The sequence below is a fragment of the Camelus dromedarius genome, chromosome 2 (genome assembly GCF_036321535.1).
Source record: "Camelus dromedarius isolate mCamDro1 chromosome 2, mCamDro1.pat, whole genome shotgun sequence".
NCBI lineage: Eukaryota > Metazoa > Chordata > Mammalia > Artiodactyla > Camelidae > Camelus > Camelus dromedarius.
Window position 1 is genome coordinate 10,722,168 of NC_087437.1, and position 19,189 is coordinate 10,741,356.

The 19,189-nt window shown below is 38.6% G+C and overlaps 2 protein-coding genes across 2 annotated transcripts in view; both read left to right on the forward strand.

Annotated features, from left to right (window-relative positions):
• The window catches only part of LOC105095616 (ubiquitin-conjugating enzyme E2 E2), a 326,379-nt gene that overhangs the window by 200,210 nt on the left and 106,980 nt on the right, over positions 1 to 19,189 (forward strand). The gene's annotated exons all lie outside the window — the stretch shown is intronic.
• On the forward strand, positions 18,354 to 19,029 carry LOC105095615 (large ribosomal subunit protein uL6-like). The gene has a single exon (XM_064477259.1). The coding sequence runs from the start codon at positions 18,360 to 18,362 to the stop codon at positions 18,933 to 18,935; it is 576 nt and encodes a 191-aa protein (XP_064333329.1). The 5' UTR covers positions 18,354 to 18,359; the 3' UTR covers positions 18,936 to 19,029.

The following is a 19,189-nucleotide window of genomic DNA, read 5'->3' on the forward strand; positions in this document are numbered from 1 at the left end:
AGCTGGCTAACAATGGAATTTCCCGTTTTTCACTGGCAGGAACCCCAGCCCCGTAACGGGGAAGGGCCCACCAATCCCACCATTCCCCTAGTGAGGAAATGTCCCCCTGAAGAGGAGTTCTCCTGGCCGCTGGCCCCAGCCCCCGCCACGTGAGTACAGTGACAGCTCTGAGGCCCTCGGCAAGTTCCCCATTTCTCAGTAGCCATTTATCTGATGGGAAAATTGGCCAGACCCTCTTCCTTTTCATCCTCCGAAATGTTCCAGAAAAGGACTCCTTTTTATCCCTTTCTTTTTTTCTTTTTTTTTTTTTTTTTTTACAAGTTTAATAGAAATTGCTGGATAGGAGGTTAAGACTCAGGTTCAGTGTGATTACTGAAAGCAAACTGTTGCTGTCTGGAGCAGTTCTGTCCAATAGAACTTTCTGCAGTGATGGAAATGTTCTAATCTGCACCTTTCCATACAGTAACCACTAACCACATGTGGCTCTCGAGTAATTGAAATGTAGTACAGCTGAGGAATTTAGTTTTTAATTTCATTTAATTTTAATTAATTTAAATTTAATTCTCCACGTATGACTGGGGGCTGCTGTGTTGGACAGTGAATGCCTGTGTTTACTGCCGTGTGCCTGAGCTGTTTAGCCCCTCTGAACATTTCCATAGATATACCCCTCCACCTCTATTTCATAACCCAGAAATTTTTGCCTTGTATAATTATATTCATCATTCTAAATATGATTCTCTAATAGTAGGAAAATCCTTAAGTTAAAAATTCTCTTTTGAAAATTTATTCTCCCATACTGCCCTTATGTAGTTTTAATTACTTTATGATATTAAGAAAATTTATTCAAGCTTAAACATATAATATATCTATTTAAGTAACCCAGCTTTATTTTCTTCTTTGCACATTTTAATTTGCAACTTCAATATATATGTAGAAGTAATTACACACATTAAAATAACTTTCCCATTTTATTATTCCTTTTTAAATGAGACTGTAAAATATCTTACATTAGTACAGTATGTGCAATGCTATTACCTAAACATTAAATTTAGCATTTACTAATATGGTACTTACCAGTTTCAAAATTTGGTTCTAATAGGTGGGTTACTGAAATTACAGATTAATTAAATTTGTAGTTTTAACTGCTGGAGTAGATGTCCTTCCACTGTCGGGCTATCATTAAAGATCACTTGCATCATAAGATGTTAGGAAGTTGTGTGTGAGATATATGGGAACTCTCTGTACTATCTGTGCTATTTTTCTATAAATCTAAAACTATTCTAAAGTGTTTCAAGTTTATTTTAAAGTATTACTTACGTCAAATTTTGTCATGCTATCTGTTTATATTCATCAATGTGCATTTATTGGATGCTGGGTATGCATCTAAAATAAGAATCATCAGATCAGCAGTGGGTAGCACTTACCTAGGTATCTCAACATGGCAACTTCAGACCATCCCTCAGAGATAATATTGTCATGATCTTACAGATGAGGAAGCTAAAGCCTGGAATACAAAGTGATTCAGCCAGGGTTACTTAGCTGGTCCACAGCAGAACCACAATTTGAACCAAGTAAGTCAGAGCCTTGAGTCACCATACTGGGTCTTGATTAGGCAGTATAAGATTTGTTCTCTCTGCCATCAGTGTGGCAAGACAAACTTTCCACTGTAAGAAATCTAAAATAAAGTAATACCCCAGTAATAAATTACTTTTACAACTTGAAAAATATAGAAGTATGTTTTATTTCTGTTACAGTGATTCAGACTTTATTTCTCTACAGTGGTTCATTATCTTTATGAGTGAAGAATCTTGACAGGAAATGTCTCTGTTAGTGGGGTTTTAAAAAATTGATGTATGCCTCATTAAGATAGTGACTAGGAATGAAAAAAAAAAAAAATGAAGAGCGCAATACCTAAAGGGTAGGGGAAATGGATGTGGTAGGTTTTCTCCTAAAGACAAAGTTTTTATGAGACAAAATTTTTAAGAAACTTAAGGTAATTTGCGGCATATCATTTTATTACTACAGTGTTATTTTACCATTTGTCTGTCAGTGTTTTGTTTTACCATATGTTTGTGTTTTCTTCTTTTTTTTTTTGATTGAAGTTTAGTCCATTAACTATATGTCTGTTAATGCTATTCTTCCTGTACATTAAAGTGTAGATCTTTGATTGTTAACATTTAAATATGGGAAAGGTTGCCAGTGAAATTTCAACATTTCTTTGAGATATTTTTAATGAGCTTTGGAAAGTATTTCTTCGGCTGAAAATAGGGAAGAAAAAAGATGGAGTTTTTTGAATAGCTCAAAAATTGTTTCAGATGGAATATATTGGTTCATCTGCTCATTTGATGAATATTTATATGCCCATTGGCAGATTAACACATTCAACAGCATGATCTAGCTACTGCATGGACTTAAGGTCATGCATTTACTCGTCAGCAAGAGAGACAATGTAAATGCTTTAAGGGAATTTGAATCATAAACAGGTGCAACTCTTCTGGGATCATTCCTTTTCTGTACACACTTGTGAACCAATTGGCAATCCTCTGTTGACTTTTGCAAATTATTTGGATTTGAAGGATGGAGCTTTCCTGCTTAGGATGTAGATTGTTAAATCTCTATTAAAATTTTTGTGAAAATGTAGGAAGTTCGGGGCAAAGGTCATGTTTGCGAATTAAGGAAATTTTAAATTCTAGTACACACTGACCAATGAAAATTTAGGTTAAAATTGTTGACTTAGAATGACATCCTAACTTGACATAATTATCATCCTTACCAGGCTAGGTGATTCATGTTACCTAAGGTTGGTTGGCTCACTCCTATGTAGTTCTGTGCTGGGCAAAGGAGAAGTGAGGCTTTGTCTCTGATGGGAAAATGACACTCAATGCTCTCACTTTTTAAAGGACAGTGTACAGCAAGAGATCTGGTAAGACCAGTAAGAAGGTAGAAAATCTTGAAAGACCATGATTTCTTCTCAAATGCCTATGATACAGCAGAGCTTAAGATGGACAAGTTCTTTTTATGCCATTGGGTTCCGTTCTCCACAGCACAGCACACCCCTTTGCTCAAATAGCAACTATATGTCCTGGATTTCCCAGAGTAAGCCAACTTTCTGGTCTTCCATCCTGTTTTTTCCGTAAGTGCCCTTGTACTAATTAGAGCATATGTCCCATAAAAAAAAATCATACTTAGAAAAAATAACAAAGTAAATGATAGAGAAGGTTTGAGGGTGACATTTTGCATTGGGAAAGTAGCTGAAGTATACGTAAGACTTCGGTATCTGAGTTTGAATCTGCTTTCGTGTAACTGCTAAGTGCTGCGTTTGGTAGAATATCCTAGTTTGGTGTGTACATTTTAATTAAGTGTGTTGGTTAAATCAACCTGGTTGTGGTATTTTCTTCATGCTATTAAAAATAGTGAATTTTTTTTGTTAAAATGAACAGAGACTTTAAATTCATCCATTTCTATTGGAAACAATATGTTCTCAAGCTCTAACTTGTTTCTGCTATCAATGGTGAGCAAAAGAAAATACTTTATATCTTTTAAAATTTATTTTTTGTTTTTTAAATTTTGGGGGGGTAATTAGGTTTATTTAATTGTTATTATAATTTTGTAGTAGAGGTACTGGGAATTAAACCCAGGACCTCGTGCATGCTAAGCACACACTCTACCACTTGAACTATACCCTCCCCACTAAAGATATCTTATATCTTTAACCTATTTTTAAAGAGAGGGTTGGTATGAGTATGGTTTAAAGAAAGTTCAACAGAATAAATATTTAATGTATTAACAAAAGAAAACCAAGATTAAAGTCTTAGCATACTTTCTCTTTCTACATATTCACTTCTCATTTAAAAATAGTACAACAAATACGTTATATTCAAAAGTTATTAAGAGAGTAAATCCTCAAAACTCTCATCACAAGGAAAAATAATTCTTTTATTCCTTTAATTTTATATCCACGAGTGATGTGGATGTTCACTAAACTTATTGTGATACTCCTTTCATGATGGTGTAAGTCCAGACAATATGCTGTATACCTTAAACTTATACAGTGCTCTGTGTCAATTATATCTCAAAGAAACTGGAAGAAAAAATAAATAAAAATTTTAAAATGGCACAAAAATTAGATGACTAGAACTGGTAGTTTGGGGATTTAAAAAATTACTATATACCTTTCTGAATCTGGAAGAGGAATGATTGAAGGTCCTAATGAAACATAAATCAAAATATTGCATGTAAACACTTTATAAATCAAATAATAAATAAAATTTTAGTTATAAATTTTACTAATTGTCTGCAACCAACAGAGCTTTCCTCCAGGGCAAAACGTTATAGCTTTCTTTCCAGGATGTGTTTGCACATTGGCCCAGGAAGCACCTCTTAAGTGTTAAGATGTTGTTAATTCCCTGAGGAACCTCTACCTGAGTTTATACAGAGTTACTCCCAAAGAAGATAAATGACTGAAGCAAATAGCTCGGAGGACTGCTGTGAACTAGCCTCACAGTACAGTTTGTGCCCTTTAGTCGCATAGTAGGGAGGCAGACTTTCTGAAATAATTGCAAATTGTGTAAAACTGTGATGCTAAGTTCTGCTGAGTTCAGGTACTTGTTAGGACCATAGGCTAACAGAACCTAAAGGGAAGAAGAAGAGAGTATTTTACTTTCCTCTGTTTTGTTCAAATTTGGATTTTTTATAAGCAGATGAATTTTTTAGATGCTCATTACCCGCTCTTAAACTTGATTGATTTTAATACTTTGAGTTTTAAAAAATTTTTAATACTTAAATATAATAATTTACCTCTTTCATACTGTATATGCATTAGTTGTTAATTTATACAGATGATTAGAAAGAACATATTATTTTAGAAGAACAAAGAGCTTTGAAAAACAGTAGATAAATGGTGCTACCCATGAACAGAGTCCCTTTTTTTAAAGCTTAGACCTTTAAAGGCATCTCGTATCTGAGTGCTTTCCATCTGAAATCTGACTGAAGTTTCATATACTACCTTGTTTCTTCTTTAGTCTCAAAGAGCTTTCAAGACAGAAATTAGGGTGGTAGAGCGCCTGCTTAGCACACTTAAGGTCCTGGGTTAAATCCCCAGTGCCTCCATTAAAAAGAAAAAAAAAACTGAATAAAAGTAAATAAATAAATAAATGTAATTAACCCCCCCAAAAAAATTTTTTTTAAAAATGAAAAGATAGGAATTAGGGAATAAATTCCCAGAAAGCGTAAAAGAACAGAGTTGTAGGCTAGAGGGCTCTAGCAGATGTGATAGGAGTGAGCATTCTTCCCCGTGGCTTCACCTACACACAACACAAGGAAGACTGTCACCTCGTAAAGCAGAGAGCATGGACCACGCCCCAGCCTGCCCCCAGGATCATCCAACAGCTCTCTTTCATGCACAGGTGATGCGTGGTTGTGCTTACCTGAGAAATAATGCTGTGTAAATACATCTAGAAAAAGATCTCTTTTAAAGCTGTATTTGAACTCTGTGAGAGCCTTAAGATGCCAGGCTTTTTGAACAGCATAAAACACAACCTCTCTTTAAGCTGTAGTGTATTTCCTAATCTAGCTGCAGCCGATCTCAAATTCTCAGCATTGCGCAGAAGTTAGAAACATTCTTTTGTCTGCCTGGCTTACATTTTGCAGTGTGCTTTGCTCCTTTATGGGTCTGTCAGAGATTCTCAGAAGTCATTGAGCCCAAGTATGGGGACTGGATTCCAAAGAAATCCAAGAACTCACTGGGATTGCCCTATCTCTCTGCCATAGGCAGGCCTGGCCCTGCCAAGAACAGCTTTCTGCACGCTTTGCTCTCTCTCTTTCTGGGAAAAGACCTGAAAATGTGGGTTTCGAAAGGCTTCCCAGCCTGCAGAATAAGTAGATGGAACAGAACCACCAACAGAGCTGACATTAAGCAATTCAACTATGTTCCTTACCTCTCAGTGCCTAACCTAAATGCCAATATGAAAAGGCTTTTGTGTCTACCAGACAAGGAAAGGAAGTATCAGCAAATCAAAAAGTAAGATCATCATGAGTTGCCTTTATTTTTATGTACATTCTAATTGAATAATTCAGATTCCATCTCATTTTTTTGTAAATAGAAGTTTGAACTAGATCTCTCTTTGGATTCCATGTTCTACCTTAATTGCGGGGCCACACACACTGAAACGAAACACCCATCTTCTGGGCTCACCCTGTTATTGACTGCTGTTATGTTTCCAAAGCCTGCCAAATGCTTTTTTGTTTTTTAAATAAGCAAATCTACCCACGGGACGTTCCAGAAGGGCCATCCTGCGCTCCTCAGCGTGTGGTGCTGGAAATTTGTTTTTCATCCTTCAGTGACCTTGGAGCCAATAGAACAAAGTGAATTTTTTTCTTTCACTAGCATTCTGCTCATTGACAAGGCAGATATAGTTCAGAGAGACTAAGAAATACTAAGAGCAAAACTTGTAACTCATATGTACAGTTGAATAACACCCCAAATTAGTTCAACTGTCTGCTTAACTGACTGATTTTCGTTTTCTTCCACCCTCTCTAATCATGAGAAAATAAGTGAGATGTAAAAGAACCATAACCTTTTGACAAATGCAGACACAATTATGAAGCCACAATTAAATTAACCAAAATAGGAGAGAAAAAAAGCAAATGCTGTTTGACAGCAGGGGAGCGCTGTCAACACCTTCAGGCCCTCTGCAGTTACCTTTCTACTGCTCTGAGGTCTGCCATGCACACTCAGCATGTGAGCAAATTACTCGTGCCTTGGGCCACCTTAGGTTGTCAGGGAAGCTTCTGGAGAAGGTCCGTGGCTGTAGTGTTGAGAGCTACTGTACCTGTCTCCATTCCTCTCCATTCCATGTTCCTCAGAACTTTTGTGAGCTGTGAAAACCACAGATTAGAACGAAGCCCCCTTGTCTCAGCATATTTTTTATATAATGAATCAAATAATTGTGTTAGTTTTACATGTTGGAAAATAAAAACTATAAAATTCACTTTGTGCTAAACAGTTTTATTCTGAATAACTAAAAGATCCCCCCCACCCCCACCCCCACCTTGGTCTTGGCTCCAAGTCCTGTGAGTTTGGGTGGGGGTCAGGTGCTTTCTCCAGTTTCCAGATGAAGAGTCCCAGCACGGCGGTTAAGTGACTGAGTTGGCTGTCGTGTCTGTGGCCTTGCAGGACAGCGGCAAGCCGGTGGATGACACTTGTGGAGTTATTTTATGATTTGGAGTAGATGTGACAGGTGGGCACTTTGAGCCACTGAGCTGCCTCTCAGAAGGCCTTCGGCACACAGTTGGAGTCAGTGTGAAAGCCCGAGATACGAGATGCGGCACTTCTGGAACTGCTAGCGCTGCATGCAGAAGACCGGGGTTCAGGTCTCTGCTGGGTCACAGCCACTCAGTGACCTGTGGTCACTGGGCCCTTCTGGCCTGCCGTACGGGCTGCTGCTTGCGGGGGCCTTAGCTTAGTGCTCGGGCTCAAATCCTGGCCTGCCTTCTCTGTTTCCTGTTTCCTCACCTATAAAGTGGTAACAGTGTCTACCTCGTAGGTTATGTACAACGCTCTCAAACCCTGTGTGATTTTTGGTGTGTAATAAACCATCTAGAGCTTATGAGTATTATATTACTATTACTATTAGTAGGATTAATGGGATGTTTCACAGCATGCTATAAACTTTATTGATACATAATCGGAGGAGATTAAATATGTAGATAAATATCTATAATATAAGGTGGATGAGGATGCTCTAAAGCTCTTTGGTAATTACAGAAAAGAGATGATTTCCATCAGGGTTATCAAGGGTTGTATTTTTGAGCTTGATCCTAAAGGGCATAAAGATTTGGACGTGCCGAGGCTAGAGGAGTTGCAAGTGGTGAAGGCCATCCCAAGGGGAAGCAAAAACGTGAACAAGGTGGAATGCTGTATCCCTGAGTTACTACATTGATTTCAAGGGATCATTACATTTCATTCATCTTTTGGCCAAGTATCTGCGTCTGTATGAACCTCCTGTTTTAGGTACTGGAAGTTCTTACAATATTTTATAATTCACCGAATACTTTAATTTCCACAGAAAACTGTGAAGATAGGTTTCGTTGCTTTCATTTGCTAGATAAGGAAGCCGAGGCTCTCCCAGCAGGGATCAGCAGAAGGGGAGGCCCAGCGGTACAAGCACCCAATTTCATGTCTGTCTGCAGCAATACCCTGTCTCTGTCAGTCAAAGCTGAAACACATTCAAGGCCATCAGCCATCAGCCAGTGTAGTGGGCCCACGGTTGCTTTCCTAAGATGTTTGCTATGTTCACAAGGGCTGGAGAAGCAGTTTAGATGACCCCAGGTAAATCCAACGCCACTACTGTACACGTAACCCCAAACCCACAAGTTGCTGCTGCCGATCCCGGGAAGGCAGCCACAAAGTAAGTGTTCTGATTAACACTGGGCGTGATCTTGCTCCATTTTGCTAGTTAGCTGAAGTTTGCCAGGTAGCTTTGATTCGGATAGTGTTGTCTTTGTTAAATTGAAATTGACCGATAAATGAATTTCAGGTCTTAAAGGTATGCTACAGTGTGTTCTTGATTATTTAACTAAGATATTTGTCAAAATAAGAAGGAAGAATTTTTACATGTTGATATTAGGAAATTATAAATTCATAATAGTCAAATAATTAAAGTAGGACTTTGTTCATAGACCGTCGTCCTCTGAACAATTTTCTACTTACCATCAGTATCACTTCTTTTAAAAGGATTTTTAATATGGGTAAAATGTCATGACTTGCATTGATTATTTATTTTAGCTGATATAATAAGCCACCAAAGCTTGTATTTTTTCCGTCAATCTCCAAGACAAACATTTCAAGTATTAGAAGCATAGTCTATTTCCCATGATTGTGCTATTGCATATTTGTTACTTTTTAAATATGAAGTTAGCATATTTCTACTTGAAATGTCTTGATTACATTGCATATTCTGAAAACTCACAATGCTCTAATAAAACTGTTACTTCCTGAGTAAAATGACTCTATGATGTGACATTTATATTAAATGTGATTTTCATCTACTATGTAGGGTTTTCTGAAATTATAACAAATTGTAATTCCATTCAGTTCTGGTTGCGTTGTAAGCTTGGGAGTGAACTGAAGTGATTTGTCATAAATACCCCGCTAAGGGATTGGTTTGGAATACAGTGTAACTAATTTTTCATTTTTAATAATACAAGATTAGCATCATTCAGTATGAAATATTATATTCTTATACAGCATAATTCAAAAATGTCTCCCCATTGCTGTCACTGTGCAGTATTGATTTTAACTTGATGTCTTCATTGTCTGACATTTTCTCTACTTTATATGCTGCTTATTCTTAATATTGCTAAGAATTGTGTGTGAATGTATGCCTTTGTTCCCAACGTCTGTCAAGAAATTCTCTCAGCATTTGGAAGGAGAAGGAGTCTTGCCCTCCGTTGATAGTTCTTCTCTGCCTACCCAGGGCTACGATTGTGCGTGATGAAAAACTACAACTTCTCACCACTTGGGTTTGCTGTGCACCACCAGCGCTGAGTGCCAGGATTTCTGCACCCCAGCTCAGGGAACTCGCAGTCTCTCCCTTCCCCTGGTTGCTGGATACCCAGCAGTCTAGGCCGACAGGAGGAAGGGAGTGGAGTTGGAGACAGGACAAGAGTTAAGCAATACCTGGGCAGTTTGAGGTTAAGGAAAGAACGAGACCAGCTCCAAGCCAGATACCAATGTAGAAAAATTGGGGTTGTTTTTTTTTTGGCTCCCACCTCATCTTTTGCATCCCTCGTTCTCTCATGTACTCTTATCTCTCTGTATGTGGTTGAAGAATTCTTTTACCACAATAGGTTACCTGTTATAAGCAGGGACGCTGGAGCCACTTATCAGCAGTGTGACCTTGAGCAAGTTAACTGAACCCCTCTGTGCCTCAGTTTCCTTGTCTGTAAAACTGGGATAGTGTGTAATAGTACCCCATCCTGATTGGGATGTAAAGTGTGTGTAACAGTGCCTAGCATGCAGGAGACTGTGTAATAAATTATTCTTACTGCAAATTAGATGGGTGAGGCTGTCTATGGGGGAGATGCCACATACACACCTGGAAGGGGCTCAGTAAATACTCGTTTACTGAATGTTCCGTTCCCCCGAAGACCTGCCTTTTCTTATAGGCGCCTCTTGCTCAGGATTACCTCTCGGTCGTTTTCCCCCTTGAAACTTTCATTCCTTTGGTGTACAGTCCCATAAGGGTGCTAAGAGAGAAAAGATGATCATCAAACTAAACTCAACCACTCTGAGGCAGGAATGACTAGGGACCCAGCCCTAGCAATGTTTTCTTTTAAAATCATATTAATTGGCGGGATTCGAGGCAACTTGGAATTTGGGAAGGAGAGCCTGAGCCTGTAACCTGGACGCCTGGATCAGAAGATGCGGCATCATTGTGAGCTGTGAGAGGTCCAAGATCCGGTATCCACCATATATGGACCCCCGTAATCAGGAGTGGTCGTGGCCCTCACGGCAGGTCTCATGGAACATTTGGGCCATGGCCTCTTGCCAGTGACTGTGGATGGCCTGGGCTCCAAGGCCCCTAGATGCCAGGTGTCTGCAGAGAGGGCCTCAGAGTAGCTTCTGAATCTGCTGCTTTGCTCTCTTCCCTCCCCATTGAGTTTTTTGGGGTTTTTTCCCTCCAACTTTTGGCTGGCTTTTTAAAAATAGTCCATAAACTGCTTATTATTTCTCCTAAATTACTACCCAGCGTAATAGAGTAACCACTGGCTACATCATTATGTTTCAGACTAAACCCATTTTAAGTTTATTCTGATACAGTTATTAACTCCATGCTGAGTGATTGTCACGTATTGTAACATTTATTGTAATGTAACATGGTCCTCTGTTTTCACCTCAAAAGAATCAGAGGGATTAATGCTAGCCACGTTCATTAAGCCAATTCTGATGAATAGGTTAAGGACCAGAATATTCTTGATAAATTAAAATGTACAGAGCATCTGAATTGCATCATCAGGCCTCGTTTAAAACCAGCATGTTTGCATGTCCCATGTCACTGCTGTGGCCCTCTGATGCTCCCCATGGCCATCAAGCCCTGCTTACACTTGGCCAACAACCCAGCCACTCTGGCAGGGGAGCACCTGGTCACAGCGCAAGGTAACAACTGTCTGTGCTGTCTACGAGGGTGCTCTCTGAAGGGTAAGCCAGAACCTGACCCACAAAGTCAGCAGTATTGTCAGAGGATTCTGTGTCAATGGTAGATTGGCCGTTTCATCCTCTATTTAAACGTACTCACTACTTTTTCTCCAAGGAGACAAAATAAAGCCAATATCTTACTTTTCATCAGAACAGCTTAGTTACACTGTCATGCAGGGGCAGTGCTGTGGCATAACCCTGCTCTGCAGAACTGAGCCGTCCAGGAAGGATGTCTGTTCAGCATTGGAATAGTATCAGCTGTCCACATGAAAGTTTACATTCACTTTTAGTACCTTCCAAACACAGGACACTGTTCTAGAACCTGGGAAAGATGGAGAGAGAGAGAGCTGTATGTGCATACATTAGTGTTAGTTTAGAAATTTTATCATGCTGAAAAAGACTTCGTAAATTCCACTTAAATCCAAAGCAAAACAAATGAACAGTCATCTTAAATCAACATTTGATTACGTAATACCCATTCCTTGATTAAGTGTGACATAAGTAGGAGTTGCTAGAGGCAGAGTTGATGTAGTGACAAGTCCCTCTCCAGTTACTGTAATTGGGGGATAATTAAATAGCCTTCCTCAGCTTCAGTTTCCTCATCTACAGAATGAGTAACACTTGTACTGCTTACTACTTAGGGTTGGTGGTGGGACTCAGATGGGATAATACGTGAGAAGGTGCTTCATTATTTACTAGTTTTTTGTTGTTGTTGTTGTTTAAAAGGTTCAAACTTTTTTGAGGAGAAGGGAGAAGATAATTAGGTTGGTTGGTTTGTTTGTTTGTTTATGGAGGTACTGGAGATCGAACCCAGGACCTTGTGCATGCTAAGCACGTGCTCTACCTCTGAGCTCTACCCTCCACCACCAAATGTTTTTTAAACATACATGTTTGAAGTCTTAAATACAAATGATACAGTTAGCAATCTAGACTCTAAGACTATTAACTACATATCTTTATCTTAGAAAATCGTTTAGCTAACATCCACTGAAAAGCAAGTATGTCATAACCTGAGCTTTTACCGATACTCAGATTTTCATGTTAGTTTTTGTCTCATTCAGAGGGGTACTGCTTCATATAACTGATAGCTAACATTGATGGACTTCTTACCATTTTTCTCCATGTTATTTTTACTCTTCAAGTATTATTTCTACGTGTCATAGTATCTCATCCTCACAGCAGTCCTACGATGTAGGTAATGTTCTTATCACCATTGAAGGAACTGAAACGGAATTTCTCAGAGAAGTTTCCAAGGTCACACAGCTAATGAGAGGAAAAGCCAAGATGGAACTCAGATCTGTGATTCCAGAGCCCAGGCAGCTCGCCTTGCCTCTGCAACAGGCAATTTGAATCACTCTAAATTTAGTTTAGTTCATCTCACATTCAAAAGTCAGAAATTTCTAAGAGACCTGTTATCGTAAAGTAACTTCAGAACTGGCGAGACCATAGCTTTTCCCCACAGAAGTACCCATTCGATTTTGCTAATGAAGGGAAGCTGGCAAATTCACGACCTGACTGTGGGATGAAAATCGGTGACTCTCTGGCTTCTCGGAGACCGCTGGTGGTTATGCAGTGGCTGGGGTGGAAATCCTTTAGAGAACAGGAGATGTGGGCTCCTCTTGTGCAGGCCTGTGGAACGCTGGCCAGGCCTGTGGAACGCTCTCTGTCCGTCACATCTCCAAATCCGACTCACCCCTCAGCTTCCTGGCCATATACTACAGCTGACTTTATTCCTTAGCTAATGACAAGTGTAGTGGCACATTTAAAGAATTACTTAAACGATTTTAATTGAACATCTGCAAAGCTTTCTTGAACAATAGCTATCAAAGGGAAAATGTGTGTGTTTAACTGTCACTGAGAGTTATGTAGTGTGCCTCAGTTTTGACAGAATTTCTAGTTTGGCCAAACTTCTCATCTCAGAGCACTAGTGTGCGTTTATGAGTTTAAGCTCACATTCTTTAGAGCTGGATAAATTCCCGTAATTCACACAGTTATAGAGGAAGACTTCTTAACTGTCTCCTTACTAGAACACCTACAAAGGTGTCCCTTAAAGTATGGTGCTTTACCACCAGCGGTGTGCAGGGTGCTCACTGGCCGTACAGAATAAGCACTTTAAAAATGTATAATTATCTATACAAATGTTAATTTATATTGAGAAAAGTATGTAACTGGTATGTCAAAGCTATGATTTCATGATTTTTAAATGGAGGCTAAACTAGATCTTTTATTTTTTCAAAGGTCTTACACGGGTATTTTGCTTTTTAAAAGAATTAAAGAATATATTCGATGAAGGATACTAGAGTTAGTACCTGAATAGACGGACACACATATAAATGATACGTGGGAAACATTGGCCCATAATATGCATAGTTTGCTCACAGCTGGTTTTCTACAGTGTAGCGGCCCTTGCCTTTGTGACAGTCTCTAATGAAAGCTGTGGATTGTTTATTTGCATTATGGTAAACTCTTTACAGAATCTTTTGTCCTGTTTCAAAATAATAGCTAACCTCTGAGTCTTTTTTTTTTTTTTTAATTGAAGTATAGTCAGTTACAGTGTGTCAATTTCAGGCGTACAGCATAATGTTTCAGTCATACTGGGTCTTATTTCCTTCTTTCTCTTATAACAGTACATTTATTACTTGCCAGCTCTTTCACGACAGGAGAGGCTCCACAGAGTTTTCTATGATGTGTTTCCAAAATAAATCCAAAGCAGCAATTCTCTTTCTTGGTAATTTAAATGAGAACTTACTATGGAAAAGGCTGAGATAAAACTTCAAAGCAGTTTTTCCCTGAAAAAATTAGATACTCAGTAAGTAAAGCTGGCCATAGGAAGTATCAGTGCTCTGTTAAAACATGAGATGTATGCTCCCCTGGGATTTCAGAGTAACTCTGGATCATATACTTTATTACATGTGCTTAGAGCTTTTGAATTTGGCTGCAAAAGAAACCTCAGGTTTAAAGGTTTTCTTTCCTTGGCTTTTGACCATTTAAGTGTGTTTTTCCCTTCGTGGTATTATGTTTGAAAATAATATAAATTGAAAAGCCTAAGATTTGTGCTTTTGTAAAGTTTTTTTGTTGTTTTATCTGTTGGTTTTAATGGAGAAATAACTGCCAGAAATAATGTGGCTTTTGGAATCCAACTGACGTGGTTCGGATACGGGAGGGTATACCTCTAGGGAGGGTATAGCTCAGTGGTAGAGCATGTGCTTAGCATGCAGGAGGTCCTGGGTTCAGTCCCCAGTACCTCCAGTAAAAAAAAAATTTTAAATAAATAAATATTTCTGGTTTGTAAATAAAATTTGTATTTTTTTAGATTCCACATATAAGTTATATCATATGATGTTTGTATTTCTCTGTCTGACTTCATTTAATATGATAATCTCTAGGTCCATCTATCATATTGCTGCAAATGGCATTATTTCATTCTTTTTATGGCTGAGTGATATTGTATATATATGTGTGTATATATATATATGTGTGTGTGTGTACACACACACACAATCTTCTTTATCCATTCATCTGTTGATGGACATTTAGGTTTTTTCCACGTCTCAAGGACATAGAAAACAAACTGGTTACGAAAGGGGAAAAGCAGGGCAGGGATAAATCAGGAGCTTGGGGTTAACAAGTACACATTACTGTATATAAAATAGGTAAACAACAAGGTCCTACTGTATAGCACAGGGAACTATATTCAGTTTCTTGCAATAAGCTATAATGGAAAAGAATCTGAAAATATATGTGTATATATATGTATGTATATGTATAACTGAATCGCTTTGCTGTACACCTAAAGTAAGATTGTAAATCAACTACACTTCAATAAAGAATAGAATTTAAAAATAAAGAAATAAATAAACCTAATTACCTCCCCCTCTCCAAAAAAAAAGATACTGATCCTCCACTTACTTTTCCTGTTACTTTGGGCAAGATGCCTGACCGAGCCGCAGTTACACCAACTGAAAATGGGCCTGACAACCCTTACTTAATGGAGTTGCAGTCAGGATTACAGTGATGTACTGTAAACGGTTTAATGCAACATCAGGACAGGGTAAATAGATGGTACCTATTTACCATCTATTTTGTCTTAATTTATTTTTGTTTTATGTTTGTTTTATTTTCAGCAGTCAACAGTGACTCCATAAATTCCAGTCATGTAACCCTGATGTTCGAAGCCTCACTGAATTCCAGGCAGCCTTCTTTCTTGAACTTCTCCTGCAGAGCCTCCTTCCCTTGCTCCACAGAGACCATTGCAGACTTTGCTCCTCACCTCCTGTACCTTCTCAAGCTGAGATGTCTGCCTTCCCCCATCCCAGGCCTTCTTGTAGTCCCGCAGGCCATTTGCCCTTTTGCTTCAGTCTTGACTACTGTTTTATCTGGACTTCTAGGTGGTGGTGCACAATTTAGCAGTTGTTTTTTTTCCTCTGCTTCCTCTATTCAAATCTTGGTTTCTCCAATCAGATTGTAAGTACTCAAGGACAAAGAACACTATATCCTGTACTTTTCCCATATTACCCATAATTATCTGGCTTAATGCCAAATAATAATAATAATAATAATAAAAGAGGATGTTAAAATCAGACCCATTGAGAAAATGGAAGCATGGTAGTCATAAAGTAAAATAAGAGCATGACGCATTGTGTGTGTTTACTTTGGGATGGTTATGCTGCCTTGAACAGCTAGTAGTACTCACAGCAGTTGCTAGGAGACAACATTAAAGTCGAATTAATTGGGGGAAATACCTAACTACCCAGTAATGGAAATGAGATGGAGAAGAGAAAACACCCTAAATCCCTGATGTCAGAAGACTTGAGTTCAAATGTTATTACTCTACCAGGAAGGAGAAATACCATATGATATCACTCATATGTGGAATCTAAAAATAAAAGATAAAAAAAGGACACTAATGAACTCACCTACAAAACAGAAACAGACTCACAGACATAGTAAACATTCTTATGGTTATCTGGGGAAAACGGGTGGGAAGGGGTAAATTTGGGAGTTTGAGATTTGTAAATGTTAGCTACTATATATAAAAATAGATTTTTAAGTTTCTTCTGTATAACACAGGGAACTATATTCAATATCTTGTAATAACCTTTAATGAAAATGAATATGAAAACAAATATATGTATGTATATGCATGACTGGGGCACTGTGCTGTACACCAGAAATTGACACATTGTAACTGACTGTACTTCAGTTTTTTCAAAAATGTTATCACTCTAGTTGCATGACCTTGAACAGCTCACTTAACATTAGGTATGATATTTAAGGGACTGAGGGGCGTGGGGAACCCAACCAAACAACTGATAAAACATCCAAACAGACTTGGACTCTGAAGATTTAAATCTTGGGTCTGGAACTGACTCACTGCCTATGTGTTCTTGATGTCATCCATCTCCTAATTTCCTCCTCTCTAAATTGAGCAGGATGAAATCCCCTGCACAGGGCTGTGGGGATGACATTAGGACGTGTGTGTTGATGCCTGGGGTACTGTGGGCATGTAGTAAATGTTGTGTTTATCTTTAAATAAACCTCTGTGGATCCCCATTGCCTTGGTTGTGAATTGACAGACTTCAGTGAGACAGTCACCAAAATCCCTATGTCAGTTACGTCACAAGGAAGGTAAGTAAGGATACTGTTTGTTTAAGCTCATTGCGGATTTTTAATTTACCTAAAAGAATCAGTTGCAGCAAAATATGGATGCATCTACATTATGTAAGGCATTAGTAGAATTTTTTTCTGATTCAGACTAGTGGAGACCTGTGGCATCTTCCCCTTGAGTTTTGCCTTTCCATTGCACCCAGTAAGAATGTCTGTATATCACCCTGTTAGAGTGAGCAAGTACCCCAGTAGTAACTTTAAGTAGAGTTGAACCTGTCAGGCTGGCCATTCACTGGCAGAAGAAGAGCTGTATTTTATAATGCATGTGTCAAGTTTGACTTCTCCTTAATATTAACACATGACTAAATAAGTTCCAAGAGAATGTAACGTTGACTCACTCCATTTTTCAGTGATGCATTCTGTCTACTGAAGAGACAAATGTAATCTATTGCCAATTTGTATTTTCACTTGACATCCTCCGATTTCTAAAATAAACACAAAATCAGTTTTCTTTTGATTTACTTTCCCAACTTTTCTATGCACACAAACTTTCAATATTGTCCCTCTTTGACAAGTTTCTGAATAACAGTTTACAATGCCCGGTTTTATAGGGCCGGCATGTTGCTCTGTACTCAGGTGTTACAAGGCTCAAGTAGCACCAATCTGGATCTTCAGGTTAAAGGAGCTGGTGTCTGTCAGGCAGGTTGGAAAACTTCAGAGCATTACAGTAGTCAGAGGTCTCCTGGGAAAGTCATGTTTACCAGTGATCAAAGATGGTGGTCCCAACTGATAGATTGGAATCCACCAATAGATCTTTTTATAATTTACTTATTTTATTTATTGAAGTACAGTCAGTTACAGTGTGTCAATCTCTGGTGTACAGCACAATGTCCCAGTCATGCATATACATACATATATTCTTTTTCATATTTTTTCATTAAAGTTTATTATAAGATATTGAACATAGTTCCCTGTGCTATACAGAAGAAACTTTTTTAAAACTTATTTTTACATATAATGGCTAACATGGCTTTTGATGTGCTTTTTTTTTTTTCTTTAATTTTTTGCAGGGGGCACACAATTAACTTTACTTATTTACTTTATTTTTAGAGGAGGTACTGGGGTTTGAACCTAGGTCCTTGTGTGTGCTAAGTGTGTGCCCTACCACTTGAGCTGTACCCTCCCCCTACCGATAAATCTTAAAGTCAGACCTTGTAGATCTCTGAAAGAGGTCCTACTGCTTCACCTTTTCTCTCCTGCTGCGCAAAATTAGTTTGGTACTGCCCTTCTTGTTTCCTGGGGATTCTCACCATCTAGGGAAATGAAAACCTCTCTGCTTCCAAAAAGGCTACAAATCCTGATCTCTTTGATCCAGGGGGCAGACAGGCAGGTCCATGAGGTCCAATGTCATGGGTATATGATGTATTATAGTAAATACAAGGATATTTGGTTTGCACAGGAGGAATTGTGCCTTCCTCCACAAACACTGACATTTCAGGTTTGGTTTTTATTTTTCTTAAAATTGTTCTTTTGCTTTGCCATATCTACTGCGAGAATGAAAACCATTCTCAGCAATCAGAGTGTCGACATTCCAGAAAGTGCCGACATCACTTTGAAGGGACGCACAGTTATTGTGATGGGCCCCAGAGGCACCCTGCAAAGGGACGTCAATCACATCAGTGTAGAACTCAGTCTCCTTGGAAAGAAAAAGATGCTCCGGGTTGGCAAATGGTGGGGAGGTAGAGAAGAACTGGCTACTGTTAGCACTATTGGTAGTCACGTACAGGGCGTGATCAAGGGTGTTACACAGGGCTTCCGTTACAAGATGAGGTCTGTGCGTGCTCACTTCCCCATAAGCGTCATCATTCAGGAGAATGATTCTCTTGTTGAAATCCAAGATTTCTTGGGTGAAAAGTACACCCGCAGGGTTCGGGTGGGGCCAGGGGTTGCTTGTTCAGGATCTCAAGCCCAGAAAAATGAGTTAATTCTTGAAGGAAATGACATTGAACTGGTATCAAATTCAGCTGCTTTGATTCAGCAAGCCATGACAGTTAAAAACAAGGATATCAGAAAAACTTTGGATGGTATCTGTGTTTCTGAAAAGGGAATGGCTCAGCAGGCTGATGAATGAGATCTAAGTTGTCCAGCTACAGGAACAGCAAGATGCCTGCCCAATCACTCTTTAAATTCACTTTTGATGTTTTAAGGATGTAGTAAAAGCTATTGATTAGGGGAAAAAATAAAATAAAATTGTTCTTTGAAACATTTCATTCATAACGTCTGTAAGGGAAATGGGAATTTTAAATAGATAAGACAAAGTAGAAAAAAAATCAAATTTGGTTGATGATATCTGAGATTACTTTAAGCATGTGTAACTTTAGTTTA

Coding starts and splice junctions, on each gene's coding strand:
- LOC105095615 (XM_064477259.1), top strand. CDS start 18,360: ATGAAAACCATTCTCAGCAATCAGAGTGTCGACATTCCAGAAAGTGCC.